General features: G+C 35.0%; 1 protein-coding gene across 1 annotated transcript in view; it reads right to left on the reverse strand.

Moving 5' to 3' along the window:
- The window catches only part of EMC2 (ER membrane protein complex subunit 2), a 51,803-nt gene that overhangs the window by 6,999 nt on the left and 23,027 nt on the right, over positions 1–21,777 (reverse strand). The window contains exons 6-10 of the mRNA XM_007446530.1: positions 15,053–15,138; positions 14,843–14,902; positions 9,373–9,454; positions 8,444–8,554; positions 6,090–6,194 (exon numbers count right to left, since the gene is read on the reverse strand). Of these exons, the coding sequence (XP_007446592.1) occupies positions 6,090–6,194; positions 8,444–8,554; positions 9,373–9,454; positions 14,843–14,902; positions 15,053–15,138 (444 nt within the window). The remainder of the gene's footprint in view (positions 1–6,089; positions 6,195–8,443; positions 8,555–9,372; positions 9,455–14,842; positions 14,903–15,052; positions 15,139–21,777) is intronic.

Raw genomic sequence — 21,777 nt, forward strand, 5'->3', positions numbered from 1 at the left:
CTTCCGATTGAGAGGTGAAATATTATATCCCCTGTATCTGGGTTCACCATGTGACTTGTTTTGCTCAATGGAATATTAGCCATATGTGACACAACCAGAGGCTCAAAACACCCTTGGGCGCTGTAGTTTGCCTGTTTGCTGCTCCTGGAACCCTGAAACCATCATGTGAATAAGTCCAAGTTAGCTTGCCAAATGGGAAATACAAAGCCCAGCACCCTCAGCTGACAGAGAGCCAACCATCAGACATTTAAGTAAGGCCATCAACCACTAGCATAGAGGAGAAAAAAAAATAAGCCCACTATAGACCTGTAGAATTACTCAACTGAGCGCAAGCCTACATGATACCTACAGATTCATAAGCAAATAAGTCATTATTTTAAACCACTATGTTAGCAAAAGGCAATAGATACAAATATTTATGAAATCTGATTCACATGAAGAAAATCACCAACTTCTGTAGAAAAAGCATAGAGATGAAAATTTCAAAAGCAACAAAAGATTTTATTTAAAACCCGTTACTGGGACTTCCCCGGTGGTCCAGTGGTTAAGACTCTGTCTGCACTTCTATTGCTGGCGGCACAGGTTTGATCCCTGGTTAGGGAACTAAGATCCTGCATGCCACGCAGTGCAGCCAAACAAAAACAAACAAAAAAAATGTTACTAGTGTCTAGAGGCAAAAATAAATTTTGCATGATGGGTGATTCCTAATTGAGAGGTATTTTAGGCTGCTATACAGAAACCTGACATTATCAACGGAGAGATGTTATCTTTTTGGAGTGGTATCCAAGATGACAGAAACTTACAAAAATTCCTTATACTATACTTTCCCTTAGAGTCAAGAAAAGGCAAATCATACCTTCAGGAAAGATGTGTAAAACATCACTGGGTACTATGGAGTTTATGGTGCCAAAGTCAAAGACTGAAGAGCACAGATGATATTCTCAGAGCTCTTTCCAAAAACACTGAGACTTTACAAAATAAGTCTATGAAAAGAGAATGGATCTAATAAGACAATTTAAAAAAATTTGTTTAAAGAGAATGGCAGGGAGGGAAAATATTACTAACGAATAGGGTTTGGATATATGAACAATGACTTAAAATATCGAAATGAAGGATTCATGTCTAATGGTAAAGTGCATCTCATATGGCAGGGAAGGGCATGCTTGCCTGGTCTTGCATTACTGAAGAGACAGTGAAAAAGAGGAAAAACAAACAAACAAAATGAAACTCTAAATTTAGTTACTATGGAGAGCCTTGGGTCTGAAATGAAAGGGAAACGAGGGTAGCATATCACTTGTTCACATGAGAAAATAACTAAGAAGGGAGTTGGAAACTATAATTACAGTTTTAGAAACATTTATACCTGACATCTCTTTATAAAGGCAGTATATTGTGGCCATTAAGAGCATCAAACTTGGAGTCAGGCTGCCTACGTTTGAAAACTGCTCCTGTTAATAACCAGTTATGTCACCTTGGAGAAAGTTATTTAATCTTTCATGCCTTAATTTCCTCATTTGTAAAACAGGAAAAGTACCTACCTTATAATAAATTTTGTTTGCTATTATAACTGTTATTGTTGTTACTGCTACTGTAATTGCAATAAAAATAGCAGCCATCATAAAGTGAACTTACAGCATGCAATTAGTAAACACAATATAAGGTGTATTACTGTGATATGGTAAAAAGTATGTATCAACTCCTTTAATACTCAGAAAACTTTTATTATGTCCATCTTGCAAATGAAAAGCTAGGCCCAGAGATGGTATGTAATTTGTCCATGACTACATGTCAGAGCCAAACTTGGAAGCCAGACGATACAGCTCATGCATCTGTGTTCTCTCTCAACTATGAAAAGGTAGCAGCTTCCATAGAATGGGACTCATGACAGAATACAGAGATAGAAACACTGGAAAGCTACGCAGGGGGGAAACAGACCTCTATTTTCAAATAATACATAAAAATCAGTTCCATATGGATTGTGGATCTAAATGTGAAAAGTAGAAGAAAAAAAACTCCAAAGACACACAAGATTATCTTTATGACCATCAGTAGCAAATGATTTCTTAAGCAGAACATAAAAGACAAACCATAAAGGAAATGAACGATTAGGGTGAAGATAATCTTCAAAACTTTCTTCATCAAAATCATTTGAGAGTGATTGCAACTAAGGAGTTAAAAAGATCTGCTACACATATAATGAACAAAGGGCCCATAATCAAAAAACTAAAAAACAAAATAAAAAGTCATAAACCAATGAAAAACATAGACTTCATGAAAGAAGATATCCAAACAGCCAATAAACATGAAAAAGTGTTCAACCTCACTGGTCATCAAGGAGATACAAAACAAAACCATGAAGATACCACTACACATATACCAGAATGACTATAATTACAAAAACTGACAGAAGGATGTGTTGGTGAAAATGTGGAACTATGAGAACGCTCAAACACTGCTGGTGGGACTATAAACAAGTAATCTGGAAAACCAGCTTTATCTACTTCAGTTAGATACATGTACATCCTATGACCCAGTATTTCCACTCAAAGGTACACACCCCTAAGAAGTACATGTACATATACACCAAGAGACTTGTACAGCAATATCAGTGTAGTATTATTCATAATAGCCCCAAACAGGAAATAATCCAAACGCCTACCAACAACTGAATAAAGGGGCTTCCCTGGTGGCACAGTGGCTGAGAATCCGCCTGCCAATGCAGGGGACACGGGTTCGAGCCCCAGTCCAGGAAGATCCCACATGCCGCGGAGCAACTAAGCCCATGCGCCACAACTACTGAGCCTGTGCTCTAAAGCCCATGAGCCACAACTACTGAGCCTGCGTGCTGCAACTACTGAAGACCGTGTGCCTGGAGCCCATGCTCTGCAACAAGAAAAGCCACCACAATGAGAAGCCTGCACACTGCAAAGAAGAGTAGCTCCCGCTTGCCACAATTAGAGAAAGCCCGTGAGCAGCGACGAAGATGCAACACAGCCAAATATAAATAAGTAAATAAAATAAATTTTAAAAAAACTGAATAAATTATAGTATGTTCATATAATAGACTACAGTACAATGAACATGAATGAACTACAAACTTAAACAAAGATAAAACTCATAAATCATGAAATAGGCCAGACAAAAATAAATACATACTGTATGATTCTATAAATTTCAAAAAAAAGCCAAAACTATGGGATTATAAATTTGTACTTTTGAGGGGAATACAAGGAGTAGAATTTGAAAGAAGGTACCAGGAAGGTTTGGGGTGTTGTAATGTTTCTATTTATTAACCTGGATACATTTACTTGTATAATTCATTGGAATGTATCTTTGTGACTTGGGTTCATTTTTCTATGTACGTTATAATTTAATAAAAATTGGTTTTAGAAATATAGTCATGCCGTGTCAAAAAAAGCACTCCCTGAGCAGTTAGTTGTTTCTCAAAAATATCTTTAAAACAATGATGTAGTTTGTATACTATTATTTTCATATTATCCAAGTCTTATTTATTTATTTATTTATTTTGCGGTACACGGGCTTCTCACTGTTGTGGCCTCTCCCGTTGTGGAGCACAGGCTCCGGACGTGCAGGCTCAGCGGCCATGGCTCATGGGCCCAGCTGCTCCGCAGCATGTGGGATCTTCCTGGACCGGGGCACGAACCCATGTCCCCTGCGTCGGCAGGTGGACTCTCAACCACTGCGTAACCAGGGAAGCCCCCGTCTTATTTTTAAATCACAAACTATCCCTCCTGCCCTTGCAACCCCCAACCCCCAACCCCCAAGCCTGCTCTGTGTGGAACCCCTCGAGCCATCTCAAACTCCATTTGAAGAAGCACAGCCTAGCTAATATTTATAGATATTCTGACTTGCTTATATATAATAAAACTACACAAAAGTGACTAAATGGTGTGATCACAGGGCACTGAATTGTTTTAATCTCCCCAACTAGGAGTACAAAAACAAAGAAATAAATAGCACCAAAACCAAGACCAAAATAAGAGGAAACAAACCCAACAAAGACATCTTTCAAAAAAAAACTATATTGCAGGCAATCCTTCAAAACCCTAGAAGGTTGTTATACCACCAACAGTAGCAGGACCTACAAAAGCTCAACAGCTATGTGGTAGGCACTACAGGATGTAAAAGAGGACAACCTACTACTCTATAAGCCACCGAAGTAAAAAAAAGTATGAACTGATGCAATGACTTGCAAAACTAGGGCAGTCTCATAGGCTCCAAATCAAAGTATAAAAAACTGCATGCAGGGCTTCCCTGGTGGCACAGTGGTTGAGAATCTGCCTGCTAATGCAGGGGACACGGGTTTGAGCCCTGGTCTGGGAGGATCCCACATGCCGCGGAGCAACTAAACCCGTAAGCCACAACTACTGAGCCTGCACATCTGGAGCCTGTGCTCCGCAACAGGAGAGGCCGCGATAGTGAGAGGCCCCGCGCACCGCGATGAAGAGTGACCCTCGCTTGCCACAACTAGAGAAAGCCCACGCACAGAAACAAAGATGCAACACAGCAAAAACAAATAAATAAAATAAATTAATAAACTCCTACCCCCAACATCTTCAAAAAAAAAAAACTGCATGCAAATGTGACATTAAACAAATCTAATAGTCTAAGACCTCAAAATCTCTGAATTATCCAGCAAACACCCTCTTCCAAAAGGAAAAAAACCTCACACTGAAAGAAAACTACAGAAACTGAAACCAAATTTAACAGGGCAGAAACACTGGGGTTAAGAGGGAGAGATGGTTCAGATAAGGGGAGAAGGGGAGGGTGGGAGGTAGTGATGCCCAGAGGCAGAAAATCCCAGAAGAAAAAACAACAACAACAAAATGTAACATTTAAAACTGAGAACACCACCTCAAAATTCAAGATCTGTAGACTGGTAGGGGTAGAACACAGGGAGGCCTGCAGCCAGAAAAATCATTCTGAACCTGACCTAGTTCTAAGAAAGACTAGATATATAGAGAGGTCATATTTGAGTTCTCTGTAACAAAGAAGAGGAAACATATAAATTACCAGAAAAAAAAGAAGGGAATAAAATACAGAAAATGACAGACGGATTTGAAAAACAAAAGAATGATAAAAGGAAGCGTGAACGGAGATCCAATAAACTTATAGTCGGACACCTGAAAAAGAAAACTTAAGGAATCAAGCAAAAAAAATTCAAAATCATAATTCTAAAAGCAACTTTCCTCAAATTAAAAGAGCACTGAATCCAAATATTAAAAAGGTCTATAGTGTATTTGGGAAGACCGACCCAAGAATATCAACAAAACATTATCATAGTGAAACTACTGGATTCTAAAGATAAAGAAAAAAATTCCTTTGGGCAACCTGACAAAACGTGCAAGTCACTTATTAGAGAACGAAAATCAGGATGGCATGAAACTTGTTGACAGCAATATTTTATCCTAAAAAAACACACAAAAAAGGAACAATATGCTTAATACTTAGGTAAATGTATTTAATAGCAAAGGATGTATAAAAAGTCAAATTGTCCTTCAAATATAAAGACTATAGACGGATAAGTTACAAACATGAAAGATGTAAGAAGATAAGTTTTTCCATGAGTCTTTCCTGAAGAATTTCCTAGGGATGAGCTTCAATAAACTAAAAAATGAGGGGAGATGTTTCAGATAAGATCTGACTGTAAACAGAGTATATAAACTTTGTTATATAGTCTTCTTAGTTTACTTTTAGGATTTTCTTCCTCTTTTTTAAATTATTTGAGATATCTCTGATTAATAATACACTCACATACCCAATCTGCCTCTGAAATACATCATGAAATTTATCCTTTCTGGATTTTTACAATTACTTTTTCTTATTTGCCAAATGTAGAACTACTGAGATGATAAGGCTCATTATGGGATCATAATAGTAACAGACTCCTGTTACTATTTTACTAAAGTAAAACTACTATTTTACTAAAGTAAAAAACATTTGATAAAGACCCAAAAGCACAAAAGTTCAATGATAGACATCTAGCACTGTAGTTTGTAGAAACATAAACAACAACTAAGAAATACATTAACTGACCTATGTCATAATATAAAATTATCGATACTAACCTGATAAGCTCTGTTTATTTGACTAGCTGCCCAACTAGCATATTTCATGTTGTCCTTTTTTGTTTTTGCACTTGCTTTGGGATTAGAAGCAATATGACTTGCAGACTAAGAACAAAAAAGAAACATCAAAAACAATACTCCTTTGATGTAGCCAAGACAATCAAAAACATGTAAGGGTCATAATTGCAACGGGCTGATAATAAAGAGTTTTTCAAAACTGTATCAACACAATTTTTAAAATAAAATAAAGCTGAATGAAATTAGGGAAATGAAATGAAAATATATTTTAAAATGGAGAATAATCCAAGGTAGTAGGAAGAGAAAGGATACCTTAAATAATATCTAAAATTATTTTATTACCTGTCTACCACAGCCCTTGAAGGTAAAATTCCATCATCACTTAAATACTGTAGGATATTACTGGTGCTATTTCTTATTACTGAATTACTTCAACTTTTCTATGTCAGAATTATAGAATTACTGAATATTAATATAAGGAACCTCAAAAATAATTTAGTCTAACTTCCTACATTAACAGGTGAAAAAAAAATTAAGTCCAATAGGAGTGAACTGACTTAACCAAAGTAAGTTAACGAAAGTCTTAGAAGCAGAAAGAGATCATCACTTCCAACCTATTTCTCTTTTCACTACACTGAGAGTTTCCAAACTATGTTGCAAAGAACCAATTAGAGCCATCATCTCCTTTTTAAAGATGTATTTAAACAAGGGATTGTTAAACTGGGATCCATGCAAGAATCTGTAGACCCTCAAAATCATATTCTTATTTTTAATTGTATATATTTCTGGGGAGAGAAAGATACAAATTTTATCTTATGCTTAAATATATCTTAAGAAGCTCTGTCCATGTGGTTTCTTTAATGCCTAGCCTGTGCTATATGCTTTTTCCTTCTGTCTCCTTCTCTGCCACTAAGGAATTTATATGCCAAAATCTGATTGCAGTAGTTAAGAAAATGATTCTGGAGTCAACTGCCCGAGCTGGAATCCCAGCTCAATCATTTAGTAGCTCTGTGTCCATCCTTGGGCAAATTAATCAGGACTCTCTGTGTCTTGGTTTCATTTTCTGTGAAATGGTAGTAGTAATAGTACCTTCTCAAATAGTTGATATAAAGATGTAATGATTTAAAATAAAAAAGAGAGCTCATAACAACACCTGACACATAAAGTACTATGTATTTTTACTATTATTAGTAATTTATTTATTTTTTAAAATAGTATTTATTTGGTAAAAGAGACACTGCTACCATACTGTACCTACAAGCTGTTACAACTGGCACTAGTAGAATCCAGGAAAAATTTTTTGAAATCCCTTTAATCTGTTTTCTAATTATATTTTGCCATATCTTTGCTAAAAAATATTTCATTTACGTTTCTTCCTGCCTCCATTTCTGCAATCAATTCTTTTCACTGAGCTCCAACAAAATATTCATCCGAAAGTCCATGAAAAGACTAGGATAAATTAAAATTTCAAAGGACTGGCCTATTAAAGAAGTTTATTTTTCTAGTCATTCTGACTGTAGAAAGGAGCTCATTTTATATAAATTTGAAGTTCATTAAATTCTTCCTCTATTTCCCATAGCTCTTGTTAACTGACTTTTTCTAAGCTCATCATTTAGCATACATAAACAAAAGAAATATTTAATTACATGCGTACCACAAACTGTTTTTTCTATACCATAAAAAAGTTTTAATTTGGCATTAGAGATTTTATTTCTAATATGTCTTTTATAAACATAGTTTAAAAATATCTCATACAATTATAATTTAAGGTAAGAAATAAAATGTTGGGCATGAACCCAAGAATAACAAAACAATTAAGAAATACAACGGGCTTCCCTGGTGGCACAGTGGTTGAATGTCTGCCTGCCGATGCAGGGGACACAGGTTCGCGTCCCGGTCCGGGAAGATCTCATGTGCCGCAGAGTGGCTGGGCCCGTGAGTCATGGCCGCTGAGCCTGCGCGTCCGGAGCCTGTGCTCCGCAACAGGAGAGGTCACAACAGTGAGAGGCCCATGTACCGCAAAAAAAATATAATAATAAAAAATACATAATATAACTTTGTATCTGTTACTTACTATTTAATTTCATAAAGGCAGATTTAAATTCTGATATAGTAAAAGATAATTGACAATAAAATGTCAAATAGCTGGGATATATTAACATTCAAAAATATAACCGCCTTACAACCTATTGCTCATAAATAACTAGAGGAAAAAAATCATATGCTTATCAATGAAATACAAAAAAAAAAAAAAAGAGGGAAGTGATTAACTGGGATGGTTAATGGACTTTAAATGACATTTCATAAAATAATATTAAACATGCACCTCAACTCACCATGTAAAGTCCAAACAAAGCTCTCATATTTCTGTTGTTCAGTTTCAATGCCTGTGCAAAATACTTTCTTGAAAGTTCAAGATTTTCAAGTCCACCTTGGGTATATTTAACCTGTTAAAAATTACGGAGTGCTGAAACCTGTTTATTTTACTACTTTGAAATATAGCATGCTTCATCATACCATAGGCATTAGTAATTGAAACAGATATTCTGTAAACAAATGCAAGATGTTAAAAGAATTCATCTTAAAGTTGTTAAAGCTAATCTAAACTTTAAAGCATAACCTACCCTCCAGAATCATTATATTCTATGAACATTAAGATCACTAAGTTTTTAAAATAAAAAAATGCTGCCAATATAAAAAAGCCAGTATAATTTCTATTTCAACTGTCTTCCAAATGCTTCACAACTTTATTTTCTATTACTAGTATTATAAATCTAGACTTCATACTGAATTGTCCTTTCCTAGTTGCACTGACATTCCTTAATAATGAAGTCCTTTTAACCTTATAGGATTCAATTGTATTGCTATTCTTAACAGTTAATCAAATAAGATAAATACTTCCTACTTTCCAAAATACTGACCTTAATAAGAATTTCCTAGAATATGGATGTAAAAATTGTAATCACTGTAAATGCCTTAAAGGCCATTAAATGGTGATAACTGTGACATAATTCATAATTAGGAAAGAATACAGTATGCAATTAGAAAAATACAAAGAATTTCACTATTTTAAATAAGTGCATTTAACTGAAAAGTCAGTATTTCCATTATAGTATTAAAAATTTTACTCCCATAAATCAATTTTCATCACATCTTACATATTTATATACTTGCCTAACATTAAGGACATATTCTTAGTTCCATAATAATACCCACACCAACAAAAATAAAATCACATACAATTGTTGTTTTTGAAAACACTTACTTCAGCATACTGCTGACAGTATAAGTGGTTGTGTGGATTAGTCATCATAAGCTCCTCTAAACAAAAGGCCGCTTTAGCATAGCTGAAAAACATCAAGGAGTTAATTTTAAAAGTCATAAATTTTATGTCAGTTACACCTTAAAATAATTTTAAAACAATTTTAGTGATATTACATATTTTATTCCCAAAATACTTTAAATATCTTTATTAATAAAGTACCTATCTTGAATTCATAAATACAAATATCATATTTTTTAATGAAATGAATAAACAGAAGCTTAAATCCTAAAGCAGCCTGTGAACTATCAAGAGATATTATATTTTTCTTTTTTTCTTATTTTTTTATGTATGTACGTATGTATGTATGGCTGCGTTGGGTCTTCATTGCAGCGCGCGGGGCTTTCTATTTGCACCAAGCAAGGGTTACGCAGTGCGCAGGCTTCTCATTGCCGTGGCTTCTCTTGTTGCGGAGCATGGGCTCTAGGCGCGCAGGCTTCAGCAGCTGTGCCACATGGCCTCAGTAGTTGTGGCTTGAGGGCTCTAGAGCACAGGCTCAGTAGTTGTGGCGCACAGGCTTAGTTGCTCCACGGCATGTGGGATCTTCCCGGTCCAGGGCTCGAACCTGTGTCCCCTGCATTGGCAGACGGATTCTTAACCACTGTGCCACCAGGGAACTCCCGAGATATTAAATTTTTAAAACTGGTTCACTAGGATGACATCCAAACATAATTAACAACACAGGCTTCAAGATCTTGGATCAGGTTACATATAAAATAGTTTCTACAAGTCCACTGATCATTTAATAAAATATTCAAATAGCTAAAGTGTAATGAGGAAATAAACACTAAATATTCTCTATTCACTAAAAATCCTTTACAGACATATCCCACATATTCTATTACAAAGACTTTTCATTATTTAAGGTTACTGTCAAATACAAAGTTATTAAGTTATGAATTTCTAAACCCATGAAAAACAGATCAAGTTAGTGGTTTTGATATGCACTCTACTACTATTTAATCATGTGGTGGAGAAACAAAATCTTTACTGAAAACCTAAGGAGAAAACTGCTGCAAAGGGCTCTGGAAAAATAGTTTTATACCACATGACTATAATTCCCCTTAATGTATTTTATATGTTTAAGCCCTGTGAATATCCTTCCTATTTACAGGAAATCCTAAAGAACACAGGTGTTGTAAGATTTAGTCCCAGTGAGGAGGTTATGACATTACAACAGAAAAAGGCTACCTACAGTTATTTTTGACATCTGTCACCAATATACAAAGGTATCTATTTTACACTAATGTCTGATATAGTTTTCAAAATATATACGTTGCAGTTTCAAACATGTGAAATACTGACTAATAATAGGTAACTTTTATTAGGTACTCATTATGTATCATGCACTTTTCTAGGTGTGTTACAAATATTAATTCATTTAATCCCCCCAAAACCCTAGGAAGTAGGCAGACAGCCTACACTCTTAACCACAATGCATACTACCTATATACACTACACATCAGGATGAAAAATCGAGGTGGTGATGGTAGTGATGAATATGTCAATGGTAACATAAAAACAGGTACAGCAATCAAACCCAAAGGGCCAAAGGAACCAAAAATACCCTGCAGATTAGCCCCAAATCACAGCATTTTAAATTTATGAAGGACCTTATATATAATTCTCATCAAAGATCATGCTGCTATTTAGCCCTTTTCATATTTATGCCCAAAACCTAGTATTGGTTCTTGACATATGATAGCTATATAATGAATGAACAAATGACAATAAATGTGTAGAACAAAAGTATTGTGACTACCTATCTGATATTTATTCATCATTGTGTAGAAGGGGAAGTCGTCTCTACCTTAAACACCAGCTTCATCAGAAAGATAGTTCCCTTCTAAATGTGTTCCTTTACGGTAACGCCAAAAACTCATATTAATACTAAGAATAAATGTTCTTAGAGATTTAAATGGGTTGAGCAAAATAGTGACTCTGATTCTTATATAGCATAATGTAAGATAAAATGGGCAGAGAGGAGTTTCTAATGAAAAATGAATGCCAAGCTATTTTTCTCAAAAATTATTTAGTATCACATACAAGGGGATACCTTCCCCCAATTTTACAAAATATAAAATCAAATTAATTTTGTGGATAAAGTATAGAATCAAATAAACTTAGAGCTGGAAGGAGTGAGAAATGGTCTAATCCAGTTTTTCTCAGCCAGGGGTACACAAGAGTATTAAGCCATACAAAAGTGATTTGAGTGATGACTATTTTCTCAGTTCTCCCAAGATGGTACATAGCCAATACCACTGCAGATATATAAAGAAATTAATTCATTATATACAACTCATGAGACTAAGATTTAGAGAAGTAAAAATAATTGGAATCCATTTAAAATAGAATAACCACTATTATTACTACATTAGAGTCAGTAACTAAAGTTTTTGAAGTTCTTCTGTTCCTCACAAAAGCATATGTATAGGTTACAGTATTTGTTCCTTGACTGCTTTATCAACATTGTGATTTTTCCTTACAGGATTCTGATAATTCCCTTTGTTATAGAATTTTATAGTAAGGCTGTACCTACAATAATCACAATCATAATCAATCTTTACTTACTGCTCCCTGCTGATACAACATCTAGTATCTTTGTTTAAAATACATATTTTTGTTTATAATATGTACTGTGGGGTTAAGGTATAAATCATGACTAATTTTTTATACTTAGAGCAAGTGTCTCAATGTGATCAACTGGTGTTGTGACATATACCACTAGAATAACTGTATCTAGAATTTATAAATCAGAAGCAAATTTAAATAAAAATAACTTAAAGACATAAAAGAAGTATGTGGCAGAATTCTATATCCCCTTTTCTCTCTATAAAATCACTGAATAGACTTATATGAACAGTCTACTGTGGAAATTTATTTGGAGTAAAAAAGTCTACATCTAGATTCGCAATGCTGCCTGTGACTTACTATAACTATTAATATGAAGAAAAGAATGTCAAAATATTAAATATATCAAGCAATTCCTAAATTGGTACATTTTTGCCACCGGGTCCACAAAAAACTGTGGTAAACTGACATTCCACAGTAACTTACTATTTGTACCAACAATACCCTACTGAAGACAATGACTTGCTCAAACAAGTTAAATGAATTAAGTGAACATTCTGATTTTCATACAGTTTCAAAAAATCTGAAGACATTTATTTCCACTCACTGTAAATCTGAATATCCCTTCTAAGTGTTCAATTAGAAAAAATAAACAGACATTGTGCAAGTAACTAGCTTCAAGACCAAAAAGAGTTTTGTAATACACGATAAAAGGGTAGGCAGAATATAAGTATCATTTCCCATGAAAAGAAACTATTTTTCAGGTGCTTTTCTGTCTTTGTATCTCTTGATTTCTTGTGATTCTTCAGTTCATTTCTCTTAAATATACTTCCAACTCTATCTCAATAAACTCGTTAGAGACGCAAAACAAAGCAAAACTGAATGTGGCTATTACAAGGTGAGGTAAATAATAATAAATTTAATGACAGGTTAAAAATAAAGTATAACCTATTTGAGAACTAAATATAGAAATATTACAAATACATGTAAAAAGGTAAAACTGATAAAGAAGTAGAAGAAAAAAACAGAGGTGATATATTTATATAGTTCTTAGAGGACAGAAAACCTGAAAGCAATATAAATTGATATATCTGACCATCTAAAAATATAAACTTCCTATAAGTTAAAAAAATCAATATTAAAAAGACATAATAAACAAGGATATATTCTTGACAGGACAAAGGCTCATATCATTTACATAAAGAGCTCTTAAAAAAAGTATAAACAATTTTCACTTATCAAAATTTGCAAAGATTAGAAAGAACAGTAGTGCCCGGTGTTGTTAAGTGGACATTCTAATAATTGCTGATGTGAGAGTAAATTGACACTACCTTTCTAGTGCACATCTAGGAATGATTTATCAAAACCACTGAAAATGTGCATATCATTTAATCAAGTAATTCTACTTCTAAGAATTTAGCCCAAGGAAAAATTTAAATAAAGCTAATTATTATATGTATGTGTAACTGAATCACTTTGCTGTATACCTGAAACTAACACAACATTGTAAATCAACTATACTTCAATAAAAACAAAACCAAAAACAAAACCCTAAAAAACAAAAAAACAAAACAATACTGAGCCTCCAATCTATGAATTTGGTATTATTTAGGTGTTCTTTAATTTCTTTAATTAATATTTTATAGTTTCCAGCATACAAATAATTTACATTAAAAAAAATACTTTATAAATGTTGACTTTAAAACAATGAAAAATAGAAACATTACCATTTAACCAAATACACTACCACTCTTACATACATAAGAGAAAGCTAAGTATATTTACAAATATGATCATACAAGCATCCAAACATGATTCAGGAAATAACTTCCTAACAAAAAACAAAGAGAATCTGATAGCCAGCATATATAATAGAGAAATGAAAAATGGTTCCCAGAATATAGTACACATTAAGTGACATTTTATTTTTGCCGCCACTTTTATTAGAATTACACAGATAATACATCAACTCTATTTCACATACATATATACCCCTGAGAAAAGGCAAGAGACAAATATCTTCATTCGATATTATTTCCTATGTCAGCTATTTGTACTATGAGAATGAGGTCAAGTATTCTAAGTATTCGTGCACAGTAAGAATATGTGCATGAGAATCTGATTCTGTTCTCTGAAAAGGAAGGAAAGAAACAATGTGATATACTTCAGACTCCTCACTAAGAAAAAAGAGGAAAAAAAGCCTGCCTCTAGATAGAGGTTAGCGTTAATGCTGTGATATTAGAAAACTTGCTCTAAGACTGGGCTAATCCTCTCACACTGGGATTTCCTCCTGTCACTGCAATAAAAAAAAAGCTAACAAAAACATTAAATATCCAATAAGCAAGTTCCTACAGCATTCAACATTCTTGATTATTCTTGGTTTTTTACCCAGGCAACAGAATGCTTCTACTTTGGAAGAGTTGATTCTCTTAGCACTAAGGCTAATAAATGCATACAATTGACAGAATTTTTAAACAGCAGGGAGTATAATACTCTTTGTATGTAAGAACAATTTAAATTCTAAAAATTCACAATTTTGATTCACTAAAAATAACCTTAGCTCAGCACATACATGCCTTTCTAACTCCAAAGAATGCCATCTGTATTTCAAAGAAAACTCATTTCCCAAACAAAAATAATTTAGCAAAACACAAATGACTACTTAAAGCAATTCACATATTATAACAAACTGTCAATTTGTTTTTCTTCATTTATTTATTTTGCTAATTTAAAATGACGTGATTCATAGTTCTCACCAATCCTTTAGAAACTACTATGCCTTCTGAACTTATATAGTGATGAAAATTGCACTCCTTAACGAAATTTTATGTTAACGACTTACTCATGTTCATTGATATAAAGTTCTGCAAGTTCATGCCAGGCTTCTTGGTCTCCAACAAATCTGGTGAGAGGAAAGGGAAAAAAAGTAAGTGTGTAGATATTCTATAAATGAACAGCATGGAGGCAAATAGGAAAATCAAATGCAAATTCCATTTTAATTAAAAAAGATTTATCAGAATAACAAAACACAATCCTCTTGTAAGACACTCACTGTTCCAGATACTCATTCAGTTCCCGAATGGCCTCCACATTTTTCCCCTGGGCTTTTCGAATGGCAATCTTACGCTTTCTTGCAGCCTGTGGGTTGACATTAATAAAGGATTAGACCCTCATGATTCCCTGGGTTTTTGTAAAGAGGTAATTTGACTGTGCAAATTATTATCTCAATGCCAGTGAAATTCCATTGTAAAACTACTGCTTAGTGGGAGTTTATAAACATACCCCATGACATCCCACTGGGGAGTTCAAACATTCCTCTAACAATCACATGTGCTTTACTTTTGATGTACACAATGTATGCATCATTTCATTCAAATAAATAACCATCCAGATTCTGATAATTACAAGCCAGCAGGGAATCCTAATCTTTATCCAGCCTAAAGTCCTTTACTCTGTCTCATTCATAAGATCTGTATCTTAAGAGATAGAGGGATAGTGGAGATTAGAAAATAATCTTACTGTGGCCACTTGAATGTCATTATACAAATATGGCTTCAAATAACTTTTTTCACAATTTCAAGAGAAAAATCTACCTAAGAGTCTTTCAGAACAATAATACAGGTGCTGAAAGAAATATTTTATGATAGACAAAACATTTAAAACCTGCAACTTAAAGCTTTTTAAATATATAAAAATCAATGCCATTTATTTATACATTCATAAAATATGTAACAAACATCTGTTGTTTGCCAGGTACTGTGCTGGACAATGAAAATATAAGGATAAAAAAAAGGAACAGATAATTCCTTGCAGGAGCTCAGTATGATAAGAGAAAGAGACATGAAATAAAAAGACAATAATAGAGATATCTAAGATGTTGTGGCAACACAGAGGTGATCCTAACAAGGCTGTGGCAGATGGGAGGAAGTGGAAACACAGGAAGCAAAGAGTGTCCCAGATGTGATACCTGGGCTGAAAGAGACAGTGCAAGTAGACATTAAGAAAGCAGAAAAGAAAGTTCTGTGGAGGGACGATACTGCATAGTAGGATAACACAGGAGCAAAGGCATAGGAGACAGCAGCATTGTGTATAATCAAGACTATATGTTTGGGGCTGAAGTGACTGGAGGGCTCTGCGTGAATTATTAAATTTACATCCCCTCCATCTCTGTTTAATTCAATGCAGAAGACTAAACAATACAACACTATAATTAAGGCTAGGTTAGGCTTATTAATTATGAACATGATTGTCATTGTTTTATGTAAAACACACTCCACAAGACACAGACAAGGGAAGTACTGTAAAATGAATGGGGCCTCTTTAGACCAAAGGAGCTATATCTGTCCTGGGGTGGAAAAGGTGGGTTTTTGCTCTGAAAAACTGAAAGTCAAAATATCAGAGCGAATCAAGAGACTCCCAATAAATAGGACCAAAAGCAATATTTATAATAATAGTGATAACAATATTTCAGTAATGAAAGAATGACACATCTGTTAAAAATGTATACCCCTGATTATATGGTTCATGCTGAATGCCTACCAGAACACCTGCCACACAGCAGGAACGCAAATATTTTTGGAATAATTTCACTATGCACAACAATGAAAGCGCGCTAATAAATGTAAACTTTAAGTTTCAAGAATTCAGAAGGAAAGTAAAAGTAAAGCTCTAAAAGTAACTCAATCCTAAAGCCTTTAGGAAGAATATCAGACTTCAAATGTACGCCTTATTCCAAGTCCTTCTGAAAATAGGTGAGGATTAAATTAACATAATTAAGAAACTAATTTCTTTGGGGCATATATTATCTAATTTCACCAGTTCAACAGAATTTGAAACATTTCTGTTTATTCATTTCATTTTTGATGACACTACTTCTTCCACAGGCAGTATGTTAGAGCGGAGAGTCTAGGTTTTGAAATAAAAAAAGACAAGGAACTGAATCCCAACTCTTGTCACTTACGAGCTTTCTAACCAAGAGCAAAACATCCGACCTGCCCAAACTTCAGTAATACCACCAGTCTCCAAGTATCAAAGTGAAGTATCTAACACAGTACACAGCATATAACAGTACTGAATAAATGTTATCTTCCTTCTTTTTTACCTTTGGTCTATGCTTAATATATATATGTGTTAAACCTTGCCAAAAGTTCTACCTATGAGATCTTTAAAGAACTGGCACAGGCTTGCTTAGTTTCATATTGATATATTGCCCCAATCCTTACAGGATTTGTATCAGCTGAAATGAGATATTGTATAGATGCAGTGAAACTTGTTGAAAATACTGCATTCAAATGCCACAAATAAGAGACAAAATGTCAAAGTATAAACATGAATAGCAACTAATACCTCTACAGTCATAGTAAGAGATGTGGTATGAACACTGTAATGGACACCATTATTCACAAAATGAGTTTCGTTTTTTTAAAAACACCTGTCTAATATTAACTCATTTTCTCATTGATCTGACAAGAGAATCATGTCTCTACTGTTGAACAAACACCAAAATTTTTAGGTCAGCAGCATTTTGCAGAATACAGTTTATAAAGCACTGCTAGTGTTTCAAAGATAATTAATCTTTAAAAATGCCTTTTTAAAAAACAATTCTTTTGTAAATAATGAAAAACAGAGGTTTAAACAACCTAAATGCATCAAAAGAGGTAGGATGAGAAGTAGCATCTCAAATTTCTGATTCCCATTCTAGATTTATTGATAAGAGTTCCTGAAACTGAAATATTACAAATTAATTTGTTACTATTATTTTGAATTATGTATATTTATAGTAGGTGGAATGCCATAATTCTATAATAATGTAAAACAGAAATTCAGTATTAACTTTGTAATAGCCTATTTTAAAAACTAAGAGTTTTCCACCTAACAAACACTTCAGTGAAGTATAAGCAAAGATTTTAAACAAAAGGTTTTACTAATCAATTTGTGAAACATGCCCCAAAATCTCTACTATAATAAGCAATACACTGCTTAACCATGTAAGACCTAAGATAATAGTAACTTATCTCCTAATATTATAAGGTTTAAAACACACTTTTAAGAGGTAACTATTCAACTATGCAAAGCCAGTCTTCCTAATGAAACTATACATGACAGCTTAAAGAAAAACCTATATGGCAATCACTATCGTACAGGCAACAATGGATCATTAAGTCACATACAACAGCCCTCTACAGAAAAATACTACCACATTCTGGCACAAAAACCATGATCATTTAAAATAAGCATTAAGCAGGGATTTCATTTCCGGCCAAGACGGAGTAACAGGGAGCGGTTGTACCCTCTTGCCTGAGACCATGAAAGAACTGTACTATATATATAAAACAACCACTTTTAAGGCACAGGACGACAGGCAAAAAAGGAGAGTTGATCCCTGACAAGCAGAAACAAATGAGGTGGGCCCTGACTGACTGCTTTGAGAGTTTCACAGGTGCTGTGCAAGAAAAGAAAATCAGGTTGAGCTGTGAGTTCATAAGGAGCTCAGAGTCCAAGAAGATCAAAGAGGCTACAGTTCATGGGACAGAGTACAGGAGAAGAGAGAAAAATACAGAATGAAGACTCTGAAGAGATTCGCCTTGAATCTCAAGGGTTTCCCTCGAGTACTCAGGTTCGCACTGATCAGTGCATGTGTATGTGGAAACCACTACAGCCAAGGAAAGATCTACCAAAAAAGTTTAGGGGAAAATGTGCCCAGAGCTCACACAGGGTTGGGAATAGTGCCCCTTCCTACCAGCCAGACTGGAAAATGCCATGATTCCTGGGGCAGTGAACAGACTACCCAGAAGAACATAATGGGGAATTAATTAGTCCCAGTATAAACACTGTTCTGGTCCTGTCTAACAAAGACCCAAAAGGATGAAATTGTTTGCAAGTAACTTAATGATATCTCACAAGAAAGCTCAAAGAATATATATAAGAATACAAAAATCAAAAGGAGCACAGAGAACTTTAGAGCATGATGGTTTTGTTCATTATGATTGTGGTGATGGTTTCACAAGTGTATACAAATGTCCAAACTTATCAAATTATACACCTTAAATATGTGCAGTCTATTCTACATCAATTATATGCCAAAACAGTTTTTAAAATAGCACTAATTAGACATTAAGTAGAGTCTTGACTATCAATTTCCATTTATACTTCTTTCTTATACTTTTTATCTTATAAAATATGCCAATATTCTGAATTTTTCTAAATTTCTTGTTTAGATCAACCTTTGTAAAAGTCAGTTTAAGTCAAAAATGAAAACTGTTCCACATTTTACAAGCGATTTTAATAATGGAGTCAGAATTTCTATTATAAGATATGAAACTTCAAAACATTCTTATGACCATAAATTTCTTACATGCCTCTGTATATGTACAAGGAGCTAGCTAGCAATTTTTCCTGAAAGACATATCACATCTTAAAAAAAAATGAGGCCACGTAGGGAGAGAACCTAGAAAATGATTAAAGGATTAAGGTCTACCAACAAAATACAACCTAGAACGCCCCCTACCCCAGATGTTGGGACACAGAAACAGACCAAAGGCCAACAAAGGGAAAGCAGAGTTCCAAGGTCTTCTGCCTCCGAGGCTTATGCCGTGACCCTGGGAAATATGGCATTCTAAAAGCATTTTCAGGGGCTTCCCTGGTGGCGCAGTGGTTGGGAATCTGCCTGCCAATGTGGGGTACACGGGTTTGAGCACGGGAAGATCCCACGTGCTGCAGAGCAACTGGGCCCACGCATCACAGCTACTGAGCCTGTGCTCTGGAGCCCGCGGGTCAGAACTACTGAGCCTGCGTGCCACGGCTGCTGAAGCCTGTGCACCTAGAGCCTGTGCTCTGCACACAAGAGAAGCCACTGCAATGAGAGGTCCGCGCACCTCAACGAAGAGTGGCCCCCGCTTGCCGCAACTGGAGAAAGCCCGCGCACAGCAACGAAGACCCAACACAGCCAAAAATAAATAAATAAAATAAATTTATTTTAAAAAAATAAAAATAAACCATCTTCACTCTTGGCACAGAGGCAATTACATCTAATTCCAAAATAAAACTTCAAATATTTGATATATCATAACAGGCAGTTCACAGTTGGAAGCAAAATCTGATCTTTCTGAAATATGAAATTTAACTAAAAAGATAAGAATTATTATTATTATTTTTTTATTTTTTTATTTTTTCCAGTATGCGGGGCCTCTCACTGCTGTGGCCTCTCCCGTTGCGGAGCACAGTCTCCGGATGCGCAGGCTCAGCGGCCATGACTCACGGGCCCAGCCGCTCCGCGGCATGTGGGATCCTCCCAGACTGGGGCACGAACCCGTATCCCCTGCATCGGCAGGCGCACTCTCAACCACTGCGCCACCAGGGAAGCCCCAATAAGAATTACTGTACTTTCTTTCTGAAAGGCATTCATTCATTCAACAAGTATTTACTGAAGGCATATATTCTAGGCATTGTTGCATGCAATGGACATAATTTTTCCCTCAAAGAGCTTTCAAAGGATGAAAAGCCTACTTTTACTTTAAAAGCAGGCAAACAAAAAACTGACCGGTGTTGGGGTAATCTAAGGGATAAAAAGCTCACAGTGAGCCTAATTCAATACTTGATTTTGATGAGCTGGTGACGAAAATTTTCATACTTCAGAGTTATCCTTCTAAAATAACATTCATATCTAAGTTTGCATCATTTGTATACTTTTATTGCAAAAAATCCTCTTCCCCTCTTCCAACCCCATCCTCTTCAATTCTACTTATCCTAGGTTTAGATCCCCATAATCTCTAGCCTAAGACAGAACAGCCTCCAAATTACTATTTCATCTCTTTTCACCTCTTTCAAACCATCTCCCGTATTACTGACAAAGTTATCCCCCCCAAAAAAATCTGGTGGAATTTCACTAATCAAAATTTGACTTCAGGGCTTCTCTGGTGGCAAATGACATGTACTGCAATACTGCTTCTGGGAAGAATATATCAGATACCAAGGGGACTTAATTAAAAAGTTTTCCATCAAGACAGGGATTATATACATCCATGCATTACAATGCTATGTAGGTACCTAAAGGATGAGGTAAAGGATGTGCTGACAGCACATGAACTTTAAAAGATATAGCTAGGTAGAGTATGCCACCATTTGCATTTCCAACCATTCTCCCTGTCAAAAGTGACACACATGCACACACACCTATTTGTGTGTGCATGAGAAAAAATTTCTGGAAGAGTTCTTAAGAAATTGTTAACAACGTTTGCCTAAGTGAAGGAGGACTTGAGATCAGGGGTGGGAGGACTTATTTTTCACCATATACTCTGTACTGTTTGTAATTTTTTAACATGGGTGGGTACATGTTACTTTTTTCAAAAGAATATTTTACAGCTTTTTAAAAATAGATGAGATGTCCCATTTTAGCAACCTCCCAAAATTTGAAAACTTCCATTTTAATCACTTTAATCTTTTTTCCCTAGGTAGGCCTTGTACTTTAATAATGCTAAGGCTTACTCATGCCATTCATGGGATACAATGTCTTTCCCCAGCCTACCATCTTTGTCTTATTTAAGCCATACTCATCCTTCAAGGCCTACAAGGCTCAAAAGTAATGCAGCAAATCACCAGAGTCAGGATTCAATAAGTCTATTTCAAAGTCCATAATGTGTTCATTATATCATGCTATCTCTCTAAAAACAAAGTAAAGGATGGTGTTTAATTCATCCTGCTAGTCTCAACAACAAGCATGTTGCAAGCACTCAACAAACATTTTTTGAAAGAATAATGAATGCATGTGAGAGGGAAAGA

Source organism: Lipotes vexillifer, unplaced genomic scaffold (assembly GCF_000442215.2).
Source record: "Lipotes vexillifer unplaced genomic scaffold, Lipotes_vexillifer_v1.1 scaffold327, whole genome shotgun sequence".
Lineage (NCBI taxonomy): Eukaryota > Metazoa > Chordata > Mammalia > Artiodactyla > Lipotidae > Lipotes > Lipotes vexillifer.